Here is a 19873-nt window from a genome sequence, read left to right as displayed (position 1 = left end):
GCACCCTGGGAGTAAATAAAATGTTTATAATGTTGCTGGTAAATATTTTGACAAAAAATGACTGAATCAAATTAGAAAACATTCTAAGGTAATGACATTGCGAATAATTACTAATATCACTTCACGTGGCACACTGTCCTTTAATAAGAAAATAATTTAAAATCGAGCGCATTTAAGCGGAATACATTTGTCATTCCGCTATTCATTAGGTGCTTTTAGTGTAGCGTATAGTACCAAAAATAAGGACTTGTGTGATTACACACTGTCTATGCCCAGTATAGGCAAGAGATGATGGGGCTCTAGCTCACGATGCTGGATAGATTGCCAACAGCATTCAAGTCTTCAAGCATCTCCAAATGATGGACACACCGCCAAATTGTTTTTCTCTTGGCACATCCAGGAGGCACTCTCAGGGCACTTATTGAACTTCCAGTGGTTTTATTTTGGTCACGTTAGCGTTCTGCTTGGTTCCGCTATACTAATTTGAACCGTGTACTGTAGCATATGACAGCGTTAGCTTTGCACCGCACGCTAAGGCTAGCACACGCATTTAACGTGGTACTAAAATGCTTGTTCTGTGGATTTTCTTCTGCACTTGCTTCACACTCTGATATTCGAGTGGCATGGCTACCAACCATTATTTTCGAACCAAGCGGCTGCGAGAGCAGAGCTTACTCCGACAGTCAAATGTGCCAAGTGATGTCACGATGAAATTATCATTCTCTAGTTCATATCTCTACCCCGTTAGGAGCGCCATTCCCGCATCAGAGCACGTGCCGGCACCATTTGAATGCCGACAAGTTGGACATTTCTGCAGGAGAGCGTCTCTGCACCCATCTCTGCACCCGTGAAGTCATTGTGACGTACGTCTTCAGAGACCCCTGTGGGATTCAGGGGGGTTAGTTGCCAGCACTCGCCATAAAAGCACCACGGCGGGACGTTTCCCTGAACTTGTGCGAAAACTTCCACTAGCAGGAGTCGAAGAATTGGTTGAAGCATGCTCAGAAAGCAGACCGAGTCTATCGGCTCCAAGAGCCTGCTTATTGCTGATGTCAAAGTGTTGTGCTCTATGCCAATCCATTGTACTAATACGTTCAAGAAGCCAAGGGGTACATGGTTGGTTATTTAGAAGGGGGGATTAGCACATTTCCAGTGTTAGCGATCACGTAAAGAATGCATGGATGGCTAGGGTATTTTAGCATAACTGCATAGGAGAAAAGTTGACCCACAGTGGGGAAAAATGGAACTAGGCCTAATTATAACCAGTAAATACTACACTAACAGGACAGAGGGACAGAAAATGATCGTTTAATGCGAAATTAGAGATGCATCACTGACATTCAACAGGCATGTTAGAGATAAGACTAAGTATGAAAGTATATGAAACAGGAAATAATGAAAGGAAGAGACAATTGTAATGATAATTCGAAGTGCAAGCCACAACTTTCGGATCCAGGTGCAGGATGTCAGAACAATTGGACTCATACATGTGCCGATGACTGTTATGAGCAGCACGTGGGAAAAGCTCAAAACATATAGCGATGACAAGTACAATCAAAGATAGACTGTGTGCTCTATAGAGAGCTATGTACGGGGCGGTAATTTTTACGTTTTCCAGTATATTTAGAAATTGCCTGCTGCAGATAACACAATTCTAGTCTTTGAGCTGGATTATTCACGGAGGCGAAAACACTTACACGAGAAATTAAAACTCATATTCATCTAAATAAAATACAGTAATTAACCTCCTAATTAATCACTTTATGGCACATACTGCAATTTGCAAATTGGAGCCGGCGAGTTTGAAAGGTGTATCGACTTGGAACGAATTCCCAGTATTACACTAGTTTGTAGATGTGCACGATCAAACATGCCGCAAAGTGAACTTTTGTTCAACTGACTCTATTAAAAAATGCACTTTTATAAATAAAAGAACAAAAGTAATTGAACCGTCCTACACTTTGGAAAATATACTCTCAAAACTGGTGTTATCCTGGAGGTTCATCTTAAGCAGATACGTCTTGCAAACTCGCCACCTACAATTGATAATTTCAATATGTGCCGTAAAGTAACCAATTAAGAAGTTAATTCCTGAATCTTTAATTATTTGAATGGGTTTCGACTTTTCGTGCTACTAATGTCTACTGATAATTACAATGCTTGAATGACAACGATGAAATAATCACTAAGGCATGACGAAGAGGGCAGCACAGCATTCGATTGTGGACTGTACGATTATGATGGCATAGCAACAAAGAAATGCTGACGATAAGATGGAGGTGGCGAAAAGACATCAGAGTGACGACAACATACTTGTGCTGGAGGAGATGTCTGTATTTGCATATATTACGCGTTGCTTACAGACCGCCTCGGTTCGCACTAAATCCAGCTCCGGGTGATTGTGCATGTGTAACACTGTTGTAAGAACACAGATGTAACAGATGGACACAAAATTAAACACGATGCTGTGATATGCAGAATAGGTCTTGCGTCATTTGCCCGCCGAGGTATGTGAAGCTCGCCTTTTCACGAACTGCGACATATGGACAGGCTCTTAAGGTAATGCCACAGCGCTGTCACAGCACAATACCTGAGTGGCCTACCTATCCTAATGCAAGCGCCAACAAAGACCGGCAGTATTTCAGCACCCCAGGGAGGAAAATTTGCCAGTATATTGAGTGACCGTTATGCCTACTTCTCTCGAGAAAACCCAGCTGCAAGTGCATAATTACTAACTACAATATAACAGACAAGTCTTTTTAATCTTTGGAATGCATCCTGTATGTGTGACGGCCAATCTTTTTCCTCACATGACATCTTTGAGAAATATGCACTAATTCGTCACAAACATAGGTCACAAGTGTATCGTGGAAATACTTACCGGGCCCCCTGCCCTGAGTATGCGTGTGGCTTCCGCAGCCTTCCATATGACAACTTCCTCGATGAACACATGTAAGAGCACAATAGATGCGTGGAACTTCGGCCACTCTTTGGGGCCGTAGCTCGGCAACAGTGTCAGTATCCCTCGGGCCAGAGTTTCGGCATTCTCTATGTGGGACAGCCTGGATTCTAATGCTTCAACCTGCTGCATAGGCAGCTGTGCTGCTGCCGCCGCTATGGCATTTAACCTAAAGCGTTCTGCCACCGATCGCTTACAGTAGGTTTCTATAGCCAGTGCCACTGTCCAGTAGGTTGTCATGCTTTTCTCTGCCATCACTTGTGAGACACTGGGTACAACTGCCGTAACCTGAAAGTAGCAAACAGTGAGGCCAACATTAAGAGCAAAGGAATAATGGCACATCGGAAGTGTAAACACTCGATCACACAAATTTGCTGCAGTGCGATAACACAGTGATCCTGCCGTGAACTCGGGGAAGGGGGGGAGGTGTCTATAAGACGCCATAGTGGTGCGCTTGGGATCAATTTCTACAACGCGCGTTTCTTCAACGCACAACATAAACCACGGCAAATGAATGAAGGCCATAGGCGGAAAGTTAATTTTTCCAGGAGGGGGGGGGGGGGGGGGGGGTGTAGGCGACCAGCTGCTCGGGTCGCAAAAGAAACTCAAGAAACCTTTAATGATGCGAGTAACAGAACCCACTGGTAATGGTGGGGAGAGTAGGCTTCGGCATCGCCTAGGGAGGGGGTTCGGGTCCCGGTGCCCTGCCGTCGCGTTTAGAAATGTAGTTTCCTGCAGGATGCTCACGAGCAGAGTGTCGTATCCAGTGAGCCATTTTGCTCAGTGGGGTAGCAACAGAGGGGGGGGGGGGGGGGGGTGTCATATACGTCTGAAGACACCTGGAAAATTGTCGATATCCTCGACTACAGCCGGCGAGGGGGGGGGGGGGTGCGTGACAGGAGACCTATGGGCCCCGGGTGCCAGGTGACCTAGCTACGCCACTGCGGTCACTGAAGTCGAGAGATACATTTCCCGACCAGCTGCTCACAAATATATTACTCACATTCAAGCCATCTTCTTCTTCCACCAAGTTAGCTGCTCCAGTTTTCCAATAGGTTGCCACAGTGTTTAGTAGTACTGCTCCTTCTATTGCAAACAGCAATGTGATGCAACTAATCGCCTTCATGGCTTCTTAGGTTCGGGGTAATGCGTGCAGTTATAGCACGACCCACTACGGGGGATTGGCCATGAATCGGGCGGCAGTGGGTTAAAAAAGAATAAATACCTAAATAGGATCTTTCTTTTACTGAAAATGCGATATTAAATTAATTCTAATCGTTAATAATAATTTTCATGCTATAGTTTCTTGAAATTAGAAGTTAATATTTTTGGTTTATTGTTTTCGAAAATAAAACAGTAAAATTAGCATGGAAGTCTACTTGTTTCCATTATAATATTATATATGGCATCACATACGTTCCTATTACAGTGTCCTAGTGCCGACTCCCCCAGAGACAGAATGATAGGTAGCGTAATGGCTAATCCAAGTTGGCGGAAGGGACCTTCTAGAAGTCGTTTTCTATGCACGTTGATCCTACGACACTCTATAAAGAAATGATCTATAGTTTCGGGTCCATTGCAGTAAACACATTTGGGAGAAGGTGCCAAACCAGACCTATGGGAATAGAAATTAAGCCGTGGTATTCGGCAACGCATACGTGTAAATAAAACTTCAAATTTTCTTGTTGCACACCATCCGCTGTGCCAAGAAAATCTAAGGTGCTGAAAATAGGCGTTATTTAATACACATGATTTGGCATGTTCTTCTTGAATGGAAAATTTTTTAAATCTTGCAGAAGTGACGTATGCCGAAAGTTTTAGGATCCTCAGTATTGGGCCTTTAAGAGATGCCGCTGCTAGTGCGTCTGCTGACTCGTTTAAAGTGAGTCCTACGTGCCCTGGCACCCATACCAGGTGGATGAGGCGTAAATGTTGGGGAATGAATTAATAAAATTCTCGGAGAATGATACTTGAATTGGTCACAGATAAAGCGGAGCAAACAGACAAGGAGTCGGTTAAGATTACGGCTGAAAAAATAGATCTGGGAAGTTTCCGTAGAGCTAGGATGATCGCCAATAACTCTGCTTAATATATTGGCGTAAAGTCGGGTAGTCGAAGAGAGAAAGACTAATTTAATGATGTCGAAAAAATGCCCACTCCGGCCTTCTCTTCACTGAAAGAAGCATCTGTGGCTATTACTGCATTTATGTGGAGGTTTTCAAGGTGGTCATCTAATAAACCTTTTAGGTATCGTATAGGTAGAAGCTTAGCGTTATTGGGAAATATATCGCCAAATTCAACACTTACTGTCGAAGTAGGTAAATTTTGAAAAGCCACATCACGGATTGATATTTGTAATGGCTCTAATAGCTTCTGCACAAAAACTACCTGGGGACAATGCAGTCTGGACCATTGATTCTCAAAGAATGCTGTTGGTTCTCGAATAAAAATATAGTAGGAGCGTCTCTGGGGAGAAGCATAGATGTTTAGAAATGTTTGGACTGTCAGTATACGAAATCGAGCTTGAAGAGAAGGCAGGCGAGTTTCATGATATAAAATATTATTGGCTATTAATTTTGGAAGGCCGAGACACAGACGTAGTGATTCGCGTTCTAAAAGAACCAGAGGACGTAACTTATACATAGGACCTCCTGAAAATAACGTGCATCCAAACTTTAGAATGGGGCAGACACACGTACAATAAATCATCAGCAAGGTCTCCCTGCGCATTCCAAAACGACTGCTGCAGACTCTTCGTAATAAACCAACAGCGCGTGCTCCTTTAGATTTGATGTATTATATGTGTGTCTTCCAATTAAGCTTTTCGGTGTTAATCATTCTCAGATATTTTAAAGAATGTACCTGCGGAATAATCTCCTGGCCATATGACAGTGTTATTCGGATAGGAAGAGTTAAGCGAAAGACAATGATCGCACTTTTGTTGACATTTAGCGACATTTGTATTCCTTTGAGCCAAATTTCAATCTGATTCAAGTACGACTGCAAATTTTTATATAGGCTATGTAAATCATTCGATACCGTGAAAAATGCGATATCATCAGCGTATACGTATACCTGTACGTCATGATGTGTCGGGATGTGATTTAGTAAAATATTGAATAATACTGGGGAAAGTACTGCACCTTGAGGAACGCCCCTTGTCTGTTTGTAACTTTTAGAAGAAACACCCTCTTGATAGCAATATGTTCGTCTGCTTAGAAAATTTTGAAACATGCAATTATATACTGTGGAAGATTCACACTATTGAGTCTGTTGATCAAAGTACTGTGGTCGACACTGTCATACGCCTTCGCAATGTCTAATGTCACTAGGGCCGCGTACTGGTTGTTGCGGCGAGCGAGTTGAATCCTACTCTCCAAGTCAACATGAGCACACCAAACTGAGCAGCCGGGCCTGAATCCTATTTGAGAATCACTTAATATTTGGTTCTCGCCTATCCACCTATCGAAGTGACCATACAGAACTCTCTCGATTAACTGACAAGATTTGAGGTCAGAGGAATAGGTCTAATGTTGTCTATTGTATATCCATCACCTGGCTTTTTGAGTAGGAGAATTATTTTGGCAACCTTCCAATCTGGATGAATCCATGCATTTTTAATCGAGTGATTTGGGCGGCAGTGGTACTTGTTCTTTACTAGTCGGCGGCGTTCAGCGATTCATCCGCTTCTGAACTCACTCGCCACGACTACAGAGAGCTCCGGCAAGGGATGGCGCCATCTTATGAAGTGCAATCTCTCTGCGATAATCATCCACCCTGTTGCAGTATTGTTACAATCTGTTACAGTATTTCCTGCTGTGGTCTCCGAAAGTGTATGACAATATTGTATTTAATTTGATGGCTTTGTCAAAGAGTACGCAAATGTAAACAGTATGCTTGCGCTTCTTCTGCTCTCTATCAATCAATCAATTAATTAATTAATTAATCAATCCATCAATCAATCAATAAACTAACCAACCAATCAATCGGCCAATCAAACAATCTCAGTCCAGCAATATCAATCAATCACAATATATCAATCATAATCAATCAATCACTCAAATACGTGCTCACACTTAACCACACATTGTGTCTGTGTGATGCACATCGCTAAGTGTTAAAGTCGTACGACAGCGCAGTGGTTAGCCCACACCATTCCCAAATGTACGTAATTAACCCTTTAGGGGCGTGAATTATGAATTAAATTGTTCTCTTGTGACTTTTCGTGCCGTAACCACGATCTGATTACGAGGCATGTCATAGCGGAGAACTGTGGATTAATTTTTGACCACCTTGGGTGTTTTTTAGAGTGCATCTAAATCTAAGCACATGAGTGTTTTATTTTTTCTTGCATTTCGCCCCTGTCTAAATGCGTCAAGGATCGAATCTGTGACCTCGAGCTATGAAGCACAACGTCAAGGGGAATGAGTTTGATCCCCCATTGGTCGGTGGTGGGCATTTATTTGCTCTCCTTCGTCGCGGGACGAGAGTGAAGCCGAGGATGAGAAGCTGTACTCGGACGACGACTTGCCCGTGGACGAGCACTATGCATATAGAGACAAGAAAACACAGCGCACGAGCTTCAGCGAACACATCGACAGCGAAATGAAGAGCAGTGACCAAATGGACGCAACAGCGCGTGAAATAATGGCTGCAGATACGCACTCGTGTACACGTCGAATGAGCGACAAACAAGTACAGGTGCAGTCTCGTTCAATGTGAGCCGAAACAATGTGCCCGTGTTCGAAGGAGCTCCAAGACTGCACTGCGGCGTCGGCGTACGAAAGATAGGTTTAATAAATGCCACTGATTGCAACCACGTTTAGTTCCCCAAACTTTTTGCATCTCATCGCTACCGCGTGCAGCCCCGGTGCCCCTTCGAACACGGGCACCGTGTTACAGCTCATACTGAACGCGACTGTACATGTATATAGTAAATATCATGTAATATAGAGGTATCCTTGTTCTTGCTTTCCTTGTGCGCATGTGTATGTGTGCACCCTCTTTCCGCTATTACATGTCTTAAGTTCTATTCCCAGAGCTGCTACGGAAGGCGAGCTTGCTCAAGCCTTTCGCACTTGTTCGTTGTACAGTCTTTCGTGTAGTCTTTCGTACTGTCTCTCGCTGCACGTTCTCTCGCTGCACGTTCTCTCGCTGCACGTTCTCTCGCTTCGCAGTCTCTCGCTGCACAGTCTCTCGCTGCACATTCTCTCGTTGTATAATATCTCGTTGTACAGTCTTTCATTGTGCAGTCGCACTACGCGAACTGCGTCGCCATTCCACCCACCTAGGCGAACCACACGCTATTCCTCAGCCCCTGGGAGCTTCTCTCGACCCTGGGCTCGAACTGGAGGCAACGCCCATCGGTTTTTTTTCTTAAGTATTTTTGTCTATGATTTTTTCGTGCGGACCTCGCCTGTTTGTTTTGGCAAGCTGACGCCCATCGCCGAAGCGCCCGACACGCGCAATATACGGTCACGTCTCGGCTGCGTTTAACGGCAGCTGGCGGCAAAGCGTCTTTTCTTTGGCCGCGAATCGCGTTTGCGCACGCGACTCGAATCCGGAGGACATCGCGGACCTTGGACGCAACCCTTGGATGGCTACGCGGCTGCGATGATCACGGCAACCACCTTGAAGCCCAGTCAACTGAGAGAGAGGGGAAAAGAGAAAAACGAAAGGAACAGCAACTTAGCAAACAAGGAAGGAAGCAAGCAAGCAAGCAATCAAATAAACAAACATGAGTCATTCCTCCTGCACTGTACTCGGTATTCACCGCATGCAGCAGCAAGCTTTCATTGCGTGCACCGACATCTTGCTTTTTCGCTCGCATCCTCCTAGAATCACGGCGAAAAAATTCATTTTTGGTCGCTGTGTACTCCTCGCAGTTTTTTTTTTGTCTTTACAGTCCGACGCTATTTATTTGTTTTTACCTCGATATAATGTTTTCATTACAAGTGAGGATTTGTGTCCGTGTGTACCTTTCTTTTGCGGCTTTGTTGTTTGTGCGCGCTGAAATATACAACAAAATGAATACATTCTAACTCGCCCAGCTTTCCGTTCAACTTCTTTTGTCCGATGTCCTTCGTCTGCTGCAGTATGCGTATTGCCTATTGCTGCAGTATGCGTATTGCGCCGAGGCCACCCCGTTCTCGAAGTCAGCCCCGCTTGGGCATGAAACCGCCGCAACAACTGACCAGCGCGAAAGTTTCGCGATAGCACACTGGTTAGAGAGTCCGGCTCGCAACTGCACACTGGCCGCAGAAGGCGCGGGCTCGACCCCGTGTTGGGGCGGTGGTACCTGGACGCATAGCTTCGTTTTTTTTTCGGCATATGGCGAGAGTCAATCTGAGCCGAAGAAGATCGCGTAGCGGAAGGAACGGACGGAGAGACGCAGCCACGCCCAGTCTCAAGCACTTAACTTATGTCGCAGCACAAAGCAGGAAGGCAGCGAGCCGAGCCAGAACAGAAAAAAGCCGGTGCGCTACCCTAAACTGGGGACAGGGAAAGGGGAGATCAAAATACAAAGAAAAGGAAATTGAGGAAAGACACCGCACATATGAGCCAATGCACATTCGATTCCGATTTGCGCGTCATATGTTTTATTACGTAGAATTTAAGAGTCACTTTGTACTCGGGACCCAACTGCTATTTTTCCATTCAGATGGATGTAAAACGAATAAGTACTCTGACTAGACAAAGGCAAAGTCACTCATTCACTCGCTCACTCACTCGCACGGTCGCTCACTCGCTCAGTCAGTCACTCACTCGCTCAGCCACTCACTCACTCACTAGCTCAGCCACTCTCACTCGCACAGTTACTCACTCGCTCAGTCGCTCGCTCGGTCACTCACTCTCTTAGTCACTCACTCTTTTAGTCACCCTCTTAGTCACTCGCTCAGTCACTCGCTCACTCACTCTCTTAGTCACTCGCTCACTCACTCTCTTAGTCACTCGCTCAGTCACTCACTCTCAGTCACTCACTCTCAGTCACTCACTCTCTGTCACTCTCTCTCTCTGTCACTCTCTCTTTCACTCACTCTCTCTTTCATTCACTCGCTCTCTCACTCGCTCGCTCTCTCAGTCAGTCACTCTCTTAGTCACTCACTCTCTTAGTCACTCGCTCAGTCACTCGCTCTCTGTCACTCACTTACTCACCAAGTCACTCAACGCTCACTGAACCACTCATTCATTAAACCACACTCCTAGTGACACAGTGTAGAACCCACACAACAGCTCATTCACACATACACACTTAGCAGCTCTCACGAACTCACTCAAACACTTATTCACTCTGTAATCATTAAGTCACTCTCATTCTATCGCTTACTCAATCAAGCACTCATTCACTAACTCTCTCTTACGCACTCAGTTATGTTTCTGAGCAATTAACAACTAATTGGTGCATCGGCAGGAGCGAGCTCTGCAATTCATAATATTCTCGTGGCGCGTCAGCCTACATTTGCTTTCCGTGTCTAGGTGGAAGAACTGTTTTGACGTGGGCGATTCCGCAATCGCGCGGTCAGAATCGCGTGTCGCAAGCGTTCTTCCGCGCCTTCGTTGCAAACAGAGATTGACTTTCGTGTCGAGCACGACAGATGGCGCGTATTGGTGACGTCACGATCGAAGATCTCGTGACGTCGGGTCGGCTGCTCCCTCTCGCACGCGGGAATGTGGAATCGACGACGATCATAGACCGTCCGGGTCGCTCACTGCTCGATCTTTCTCGTGGTCGGGGATGATAGCGCCACCTACAGGAAGGCGGCAGAGTTTCAGTGATGCCTAGGCAAGGAATTAGAGGACGAACGGACATTTTTGACGGATATTCGGCCTGGGAAAACGAAACACATCGTTTTAGCGTGAAGTTGTCATTTGAAGCGTATAATGCTCATGTTTTCACGTCGCAAAACCCGCATTGAAGTATCACGTGTATGGTATCTATTCAATATCAGGAAGACTAAAAATCTTGTTGTATAAAGAAACACACAATCAGTATTTCGTATTGATATCCGCTGTAGGTGTGTTCGCAGTACTTTTCCGTCTAAGGTGAAAAGCCAGTAGTATTGTGGGTGTACCTCTGGCAACAATCGTTGCCATAACAAATGCCTAAAGCAGCTAATCGTACATAACACACGTCAGGCACGCCCACTTGGCTCCGTTCAATGAGGCCCAGTAAGTCAAACCAACTTGCCTCGTAGCCAATTCTTTCCAAATGCCAGTCAGTTCAGTGGTTGGTTAAAGAGAAGAAAATTTCACGCCACGTTAATACCCTGGGGACAAAATGGCGTTTCTTTTATCAGTGTTTTCATACCAAGGTGCACAAATATTTTTCTTACGCACCTTTCCTTACTCCCGCTTAGCAACCGATATATATATATATATCGGTTGCTAATATATATATATATATATATATATATATATATATATATATATATATAAATTTTATAATGCCATGGCCTACTGGGTGCCCGTCGAAACGTGTCGGTGTTTTAGGTAACCCTTATTGCAGGAATAAAACATATCTTTTCTGGTTCTGATTCTTATAACCTTCATTACTTTTTGCCCGGCATTCATTATTCGCTCGCAAGTGTCTTTTGCAGCCTAATTGCTCAGTGATTACTTTTTGTTTCTTGAGAATGGGTATCTTGGCGTGTTTGTGGACATCTTTCAGCTGCAGATACACACCCTGCTGCACATATAGAGGCATGCACACTTATGGGCTTAACATTAGTTTGGGCTATCTGTCCCGGCAACCTTATCGCGCAAAGTGCAAGCGTGTATAGCTGAATAAATAAAACATCAGCGGCTGCATCAGTCTTTGAACTGTCTCAATAAAAAAAAAACGCGGTACACCGCAGTTAAGTGATGAAACGAAGTGAGCTGATAAAAACGGTGCACTGATGAAGGTACAGCTTTATCTGAGCCGTGCACTAAGAAAAGCAGTCTACTAATGATGCTTTAAAAAAGAAAATGAACGTAGACGCGGTCTGTGAGCTGTCGATAGACTCGTGTATACTGATTTGCCTTCCTATTGATTTGTCCTTCTCTCTATGGAATTTATCGGCTGTCTACAGAGAAAATTTCAAGTTGCCTATTTTGTCGATTTCCGGTCTACCGTACCAACTGTCTGTAGATAAATGGATTTAAGATGTTTTCTTTCTTTTAGTCAATTCCCAGTCCGTAGACAGTGTATAGACAAGATTTTAAGCTGTCTATTTCTTTTAGGCCGTTGCAAGCCAACACACTGTGCATAGAGAAAGGTACTTAAGCAGACAACTTATTTTAGTCGATTCCTTGTCCATATAAGTGTCTATTGACAAACGTTGTTAAGGCGTGTATTTATTTTAGCGTGCTCCTTATCTATAGACAGTCTATTTACAAAAAGTTGTTGTCTCGGTCATTTCGAGTTTCACGGTCTTCAGGCGGCGTATACCCGCGCCCTCACAGGCCCTCCTCTTTGTCAACTAATTACGGTCATTAGTAGTTTACAAGGTCGTATTTAAGGGCCCACATTGGCAGCGCACTGATTAGGAATTGCGGCGTGTGCATTATGATCTTCTACATAATGAGCATTGTACGGTACTGGTCGAATGGACCGTTTAGTCAGCTCTTTAGTTGCTCACAGCCTGAACTGATTCAAATCTTAGAGAGCGTCATCGGTTTCGCGTCGGACGTTGTCACATGGGAAGCTCTTCGAGCCCACAAAAAAGGTTGGGTGCTGCTCCAATAAGCCGTACACATATAGTGTAACGGATCGACCTTAGTGTACCTAATTTGGGGTGCTCGAAGCCAAGGCTCCAGACAGCACTCGTTAATATGGGAAAAGCATAAAAGCAGGTATTACAAATAAGCCCCGATACAAAAAAAAAAAAGATACGTAAACTCGGAAGTGCAAGATGATGATGTTAAATGGTAGTAAACTGTAATATCCTCGACATGTGGAAAGTCACATGCTTCAGACGGGCATTTTTGTTTCTTTCGACAAACTACTAATTGCGATGTTTTACACCTGCGACGCCGAGATTGAAGCGACTTCACTAGAACGTCTCAAAAAGTATGCGCCTCTGAGATGTGCATCTCTGTTCTCTCAGCACTTCTTTTGTTTCGTTTTTGCAGACGTGATGGACAAGTCTAAGCAACAGGCCACAATCCACAAGGTCCGCGAGCTTCAGCTGGAGGCGGTCCAGATGGAGGAACACTATGACGTCATCAAGGAAATTGGCTCCGGAGACTACGGCAAGGTGAGTTCGTCCCGCTTTGACGTCAACTTGGCCGCCGCGTTTCCTTTGCGCCACATCTGGCTTCATGGTTGTGCCACGAAAAATCACCAGAGTATTTGCTTGAATGAATAATTTTCCTTTGTCTTTCTATGCAAGAAATATGGTATAGCTACATCAGCGATTAACGCACGTTGACGTAACCGCCAGCTACGTGGCCTAACAGTGCGTGGCAGTCGTTAAAGCATGACGTTGTTATGGCATTCATTCCTTCTAAACGTTGTGAAATTTCTTCTAGAAAACATCGTAGGTCTGCTGCAAGAAAATACTTTTTTGAAAAAAAAAACTGTGGATAAAAGGAAACTTGGTTTATATTTACATTCCTGCCTAAGCTATGCATGTCTGTTTCGTTGATTTGTATCATGTCTGTTTTGTTTGCTCGCGTGCGTGAAGGATAAACGTACACTGAGATTATATTTACCTTCGCGCCTAAGTTATGTATGTTAATGTTATTATTGTGTACTATGTCTGTTGTTTTGTTTCCTCGCGTGCTGCGTTTTTTTTACCTTAAGTTGACTGGACCTGGGACTAGCCAGTGGCTGTGAGTCCAGTAATGCTTTCGTATTTTGTAAAATATGTTGTAAATACAGAATGAATGAAATGAAATGAAAAAAGATACAGCTACACAACATGAATGAAATACTTATAAAGAACATATGTGAGGTGATACTATTGCAAAGGGCACTAAATGCAACAAAAAGAATATCTTCCTTATGGTACGTCCACACTAGCGACAAAAACGCGCGCGACACACCGCGCGCGGCGAGCGGTGCTGTCGCGCGCGGCAAGATTCACGAAAAGCGGCAGCAACGCGCGGCAAACGCGCGAATGGGTGCGAGACCCATTTTTCGCGGCAGACGCAAAACGACCACCAATCAGAAGCGAGCCGCTTTACGAGTCGCGCTCTTGTGGCGCCACCTGTCGCACAAGCAAAGAATCATAATCTATGGGCTCTGAGACTGAACAGTGACACGCGCGCCGTAAAATCTCAGAGGCCATTTCCAGTCAAGGGGGCTGTTTTTGTTAGGCCTTACCACACCGCCACTGAGGCGTCGACGAAGAATTCGCCTCGCAATGGAGGCGTTTTTGGAAACCGTTCGCGGATATGCGTGCCTCTATGATAAATCGAGCGTCGGACAAGGAGCTGCGCGCCAACCGCTGGCACATTATGGACGGCAGTTTGGCATGACAGGTGAGTAATTGGTGAAGGCGGGGAAGCAGAGTGTGCGCCTGGCCCTCAGTGTCCCTGTACCGCACCCAAAACTTTCTCGTCCGCTTTCTGGCACGTCGGCGTCACACAAGTAAAGAACAAACAAGTATTATAGTGTTCACAGTCACCAGTAGCTCCTCGTCCGTATCCGACATGCCTGAGCGTGGCCGGCAGTGGAGCAAAAAAACACAGACACTTCCGATGGAAGACGAAATGGGCAGAATGGAGAGCGCGTTGTGACGAGAAGTATCGAATGGAACGAGACAACGCGGGACTCCACGGGCCGCTGCCGCGTGCCGCAAAACGCCACTGTGGACTTGCCCGCACGCGTGTGCTGCGCGGGCGCTTGCCGCGTGCGGCGTATCGCGCGCGTTTTTGTCGCTAGTGTGGGCGTACCATTACAGGGAAGTGCAAATGGGAATTAAAAGGACCAGCAGTAGTTCTCATAAATGCAATGTTAGTCTCGACAGGAAAGCTGCGAGCGCTGAGTTTTCGAGAAAGCAAACGCAAGCAAGGCAGAGAGAGAGATAGAGATGCAAATGAGAGAAAGGCAGGGAGGTTAACGAGACTTAAAACCTCCGGTTTGCTACCCTGCACTAGGGGAAGGGAAAGGGGAAGTAAAGACGGAAAGAAGAGCGTGACAAAAATAAAAGCGTGAGAAAAAAAAATATGAAAAGGGATGAAATGGGGTCATTATAGTCTTTCTAATAGGCCACTGTCACGTAGAAAAGTCAACAAAGCCTTGACAGACTTTTGCTCCGACGACAGTTCACGTCGGCATTCCAAAATTGACTGTTCTGAAAATGGCCTGTCGTCAAGGCGTGCCAACGCGGTCGCTAGTGACAGCCGGTGCGCGCTGTATCGAGGACAGTGGCAAAGCACGTGTTCGATGTTCTCCTCGCCGCCGCAGTGTCTGCAAGCCGCGCTGTCGTCCATACCGACTCGGAAGGCGAAGGATCTTGTGTAGGCGACACCAAGCCACAGTCGGCAAAGTACTGCTGTTTCGAGTCGAGGGAGTCTAGATGGGGGTCGAAGTCGAAGGGATGGATCCAGTCGGTGTAGACGTGTATGCTTTAAGCTTGGTGTGTTCCATAAAGTTTTGATGGCTTCATTTGCAAGCACACGAATTTTCGTTGCAGCGTCTGTTCTTGAGCAAGGCAGATGACGATTCTTGTCGTGGGACAAGATAAGCCCCGAAGGGTGTGAACTTTTTTAAGAGTGTGATGACGGTGCACTGATGATATTGACGCTATACAGCGTTCGAGGCGGACATCCTTACAGACACCCTCTTACACATTTTAAAGTGTAAGCAAGTGAGTTATAGAGTGACTTACACCCTTACTGACTTTTAAGGGCTGAATTATTTTACAGTGTGAAGGCGCAACGTGTGATTCGGAGAATGCCTTTCTTGTTTGAACATTACATTACGTTGAACTTCTTAAATTCGCAAGAAACACTGTGTTCCTTTGCTTTCCCCTTGGATCTCATAATAATAATAATTATAGGGCTTTACGTGCCAAAACCACAACTTGACTATGAGGCACGCCGTAGTGGGGGACTCCGGAAATTTTGACCACCTGGGGTTTAACGTGCACCTGAATCTAAGTACACGGGTGTTTTCGCATTTTGCCCCCATCGAAATGCGGCCGCCGTGGCCGGGATTCGATCCCGCGACCTCGTGCTTAGCAGCCCAACACCATAGCCACTAAGCAACCACGGCGGGTTCCCCTTGGATCTCAAAATGTTTCGCTAGTTGCTTTTTTAGAAATGACTATAATTATCTTCTTAATTCCATCTGTTTACTGACCAATCCCGCATAGCCGTAATTAGAAGAAAGAAAGAAACCAGCCAGGCAACCTTGGCAAACGCGCGCCATAAGTGGGGGGCCGTCGTCGTCAGCTGGCGTGTCTGTCCGTGTGTGTTCGCGCAGGTGGTGCTGGCGCGGCACCGCGAGACGGGCTCGCAGGTGGCGCTCAAGGCCGTGCCACGTGCAACCACGACCCTAAGGGACTTCCTGATCGAGTTTCACTACAGCTACTTCCTCTCGCCGCACTCCAGCATACTGGACACGTACGACGTGTGCTTCGAGACGCCCGAGCACTACTACTTCGCCCAGGAGGTACGTGTCTCAACACTCACAGTCACTCGCACAGTCTCCCTCTCTATCGTTTCCTTTGTAGCGATTGCTACGATTGGGTGGGCGTCTCATGCTCCCTTAATTACCTAGAATGAGACACCCACCCAATCGTAGCAATTGCCACAGAGGAAACCCATACGGACTCCTCGAAAGAAAAGCCTCGCAGTTGAAGAAAAATTCGTCGTGGGGACATCCACCCAATCGTAGCAATTGCTACAAACGAAACCTATGCAGGTTCCTCGAAAGAAAAGCCTCGCAGTTTGTAGCAACTGCTACGATTGGGTGGATGTCTCATTTTCCCTCAATTCGTTACCTCTCTCCACCTTGCAGGTTTCCGCAGAACTATTACTTCCAACTCTTGCCTTTGCCTCGATTTGTTAACAAATACGACTTCGCCCTGCCATCTGCTAGCCGCCTGGTGAGCCGAGATGGTAGAGCGGCTGCCCCGGAAAGGCGATGGTCCCAGGTTCGAGTCCCGAACCAGGACGAATTTTTCTTCAACTGCGAGGCTTTTCTTTCGAGGAACCCCATGGGTTTCCTTTGTAGTAAGGGAACATGAGCCGATGTCTCATGTTCCCTTAACTAATATATATATTTATGGAAAAATGACTTATCGAGAAAATGAACGCTTGTGGAGATCTGAATGAAGCTCTTTTTCTTAAAATTTGGTGCGAAAGCCTTGGCGCTGGTACGCCGACTTCGATACTTCGCAGCAATAAATGATGTGATAATTACGTATGCGAATGTATTAGAGCGGCTTTGTGTGACTTGGCATTTTATGCCTTTTATGAACGTTAAATTGTTGTTCGAAAGTTAAATGTGTTGTGTGTTATATAATTGGTCGTCCGTTTCTGACGCCATAATTCATGGTGTGAAACATTGATTCATGTCCGTAATTTTCATGTTTTCAGTGCGGTGTTAGGGCTGAAAATTGAAGACCAGTAATGAAAGAATGAACATTTTAGAAGTATTGAGGAAAATGTTGAATGTGTAAGTAAAAAGAATAGGCTCTAAAAATTGGTTTATTGTATTCCAAGCAAAATTATTTTTCTACGCTCCTCATACACACTCGTATTTAACGTTCATTCCTGAAATCAAGCTCCCTCTTAAAGTGACACGCGATGATGCGAAAAGCTTGTGAACTGTTCTTGCTTTTGTGCATTGGACGTTTACAGACAGAAATTCAAGCGATACAACATAGCTGTATGCGAGCTATGCGCTAGCTAGCTATCATTTAATCAATACTTAGGGAGTCCAGTGAATTGTAGCAAGGCCAATTGCATAGGAGATTTTAAAGGGCTGATAAAGAGCTAATGATTACGACAATGATGAACTTGATGATGATGGTGATGACGACGATAATTATATGAACATTATTTTTACTGCGATTGCAATAGTACGGACACGCCAGTCGCGTTTTGGCCGTCACGTCTTCGCCACCACGCTGTCCCAGATAAAGTCAAAGTGCGGGGAGGATGAGCGTCCCGCGCACGGTGCCCTGGTGGTCACGTGACGGGCAGTGGGTGCAAGGGTAAGGCACGCGAGGGTGAGCCGAGAGGAATGGCAGAATGACGCCTTCCTATATGCTTCACGCGCGCCATCTTTCCGCGTATCCGATGTTCGAGGTCACGTGTTCGAGCGCACGCTGCCGCACGGCCGGCTGGAAGAGGAGGAGCTCGTGACGCCTCCTCTAGCCCGGCAGTGGCAGCCCACCCTTGCACGGCCGAGCACATATGCGGCCCGCGAGCCGTATGTTGGAGGTCGTCTCCCCCGAGTGCAAGGGCGAAGAGCGAGCATGCAAGGGCTAGCCGAGATGGCTGGCTGCTTCGTGAGCACTGGACCTTCCCCGCGCGCCTGTGGTGTTGGAGGTCGCGTGATCTGAGTCGTAAGGACGCGGCACAGTTGAAACGGCGAAGCGAGCAGCAGCGCGACATGTTCACTTTGGGGGCATGCACGCGCTCTCCCTGCCGCCGGCACTTCTAGCGTCAGTGTTGTGACAGCGGGTGTTCGCGGTTATCAAGTGAGACTTGTTAGTGTTGTCACAGCAGTTATTCGCGGTCATCGAGTGAGATCTGTTCGTCAGTGTTTTGACAGCGGGTGTTCGCGGTCATTGAGGGAGACTTGTTAGTGTTGTCACAGCAGTTATTCGCGGTCATCGAGTGAGATCTGTTCGTCAGTGTTGTGACAGCGGGTATTTGCGGTCATCGAGTGAGAACTTTTCGTGCTTGTCAGTGCGCGCGTTACGCCGCGGTCGTTAATCATCAAGCGAATGCTATCGCAATTTATGCGGCCCATAAAACTACGAGCATTACTTTGTGTAACCGCCTAATACTTTGTTATCGCTATCAATGCTACACCAAACTGCGAACTTTCTTTTATTTACGGGGTGGTAACATTTGCGACGAGTTCGTTTCTTTTAAACCGTTCTGCTGTGCCACTTAGTGTTTAAATTCGCGAACTGCTATTCTACTAGCGCAACATACTATATATAAGGCGCACAGAGTAGAAAGACACTACGAACGCTAAACTACAGCTGACGTTTAGTGTAGAACGGGCAGAAGTCCTAATAAACGAAACTTTTACCGATTTATTTTGCAATGATAACACCTCTCCCACTACTGGCAGGCAGCTATACCGTCAACCAGCACTAATGTTTCAATAGTTCTTTTTTAAAGAAAGAACAGTCGCGATGCGCGCGCGGCATTCTACGCGAGCACAAAACAGAAAATGACTTTCATTCTCGACCGACAGACTCGCGCTATCTCGCTGAAGGTCAAGGGTAGCGATTTTTTTTTTTTGTACGTGCGCCTGTCCTTTTGAGCCAAGGTTACAAAAATAGTTGTAGAGACGTAGCTGTGGTACTTACAAACATCTCCCCATACACAAGGTTACCGAGAGAGGGCACTCTGTTGTTTTGCGCTCACGAACGCAGAAACTGAAAAGGGGGAGGAAAAAATGGTGGAGACAAGCTACACCGGTAGTGGAACATCGATAACTGCTCGATCGAATAAGTTTCAAGAGACAAGGGTATAGGACACGGAAGGTTGGAATCAGAAATATCGTTTATCGATGTCACCTCGTCCGACGTTACGGCCCCCTGTTGACGAAAGCACTATTTTCTGCCCCGTCCTATTTACCCAGCAGCTAGAGGCACGTTAAAATACGGCTCGTCCCGACGGTCATGTCATCGGGACCGAGAGAAAGAAAGCAAAACTAAAGGGTGGGAGTGTGCTCTGTCGCCGTCAGTCAGGGCAGAAAGCTAGCGTAATTTACGAGCTTTCGGGGCTAAGCAA

At 45.9% G+C, this 19873-nt stretch overlaps 1 protein-coding gene across 1 annotated transcript in view; it reads left to right on the top strand.

The window, feature by feature from the left end:
- LOC126529070 (serine/threonine-protein kinase SBK1-like) overlaps nucleotides 1–19873 on the top strand; it is a 108413-nt gene that overhangs the window by 76112 nt on the left and 12428 nt on the right. Inside the window, exons 2-3 of the mRNA XM_050176670.3 lie at nucleotides 13073–13197; nucleotides 16374–16562. Coding sequence (XP_050032627.1) covers nucleotides 13078–13197; nucleotides 16374–16562 — 309 coding nt within the window. The 5' untranslated portion in view covers nucleotides 13073–13077. The remainder of the gene's footprint in view (nucleotides 1–13072; nucleotides 13198–16373; nucleotides 16563–19873) is intronic.

Source organism: Dermacentor andersoni, chromosome 8 (assembly GCF_023375885.2).
Source record: "Dermacentor andersoni chromosome 8, qqDerAnde1_hic_scaffold, whole genome shotgun sequence".
In the NCBI taxonomy this organism is placed as follows: Eukaryota; Metazoa; Arthropoda; class Arachnida; order Ixodida; family Ixodidae; genus Dermacentor; species Dermacentor andersoni.
This window is presented reverse-complemented; position numbering and strand designations above follow the sequence as displayed.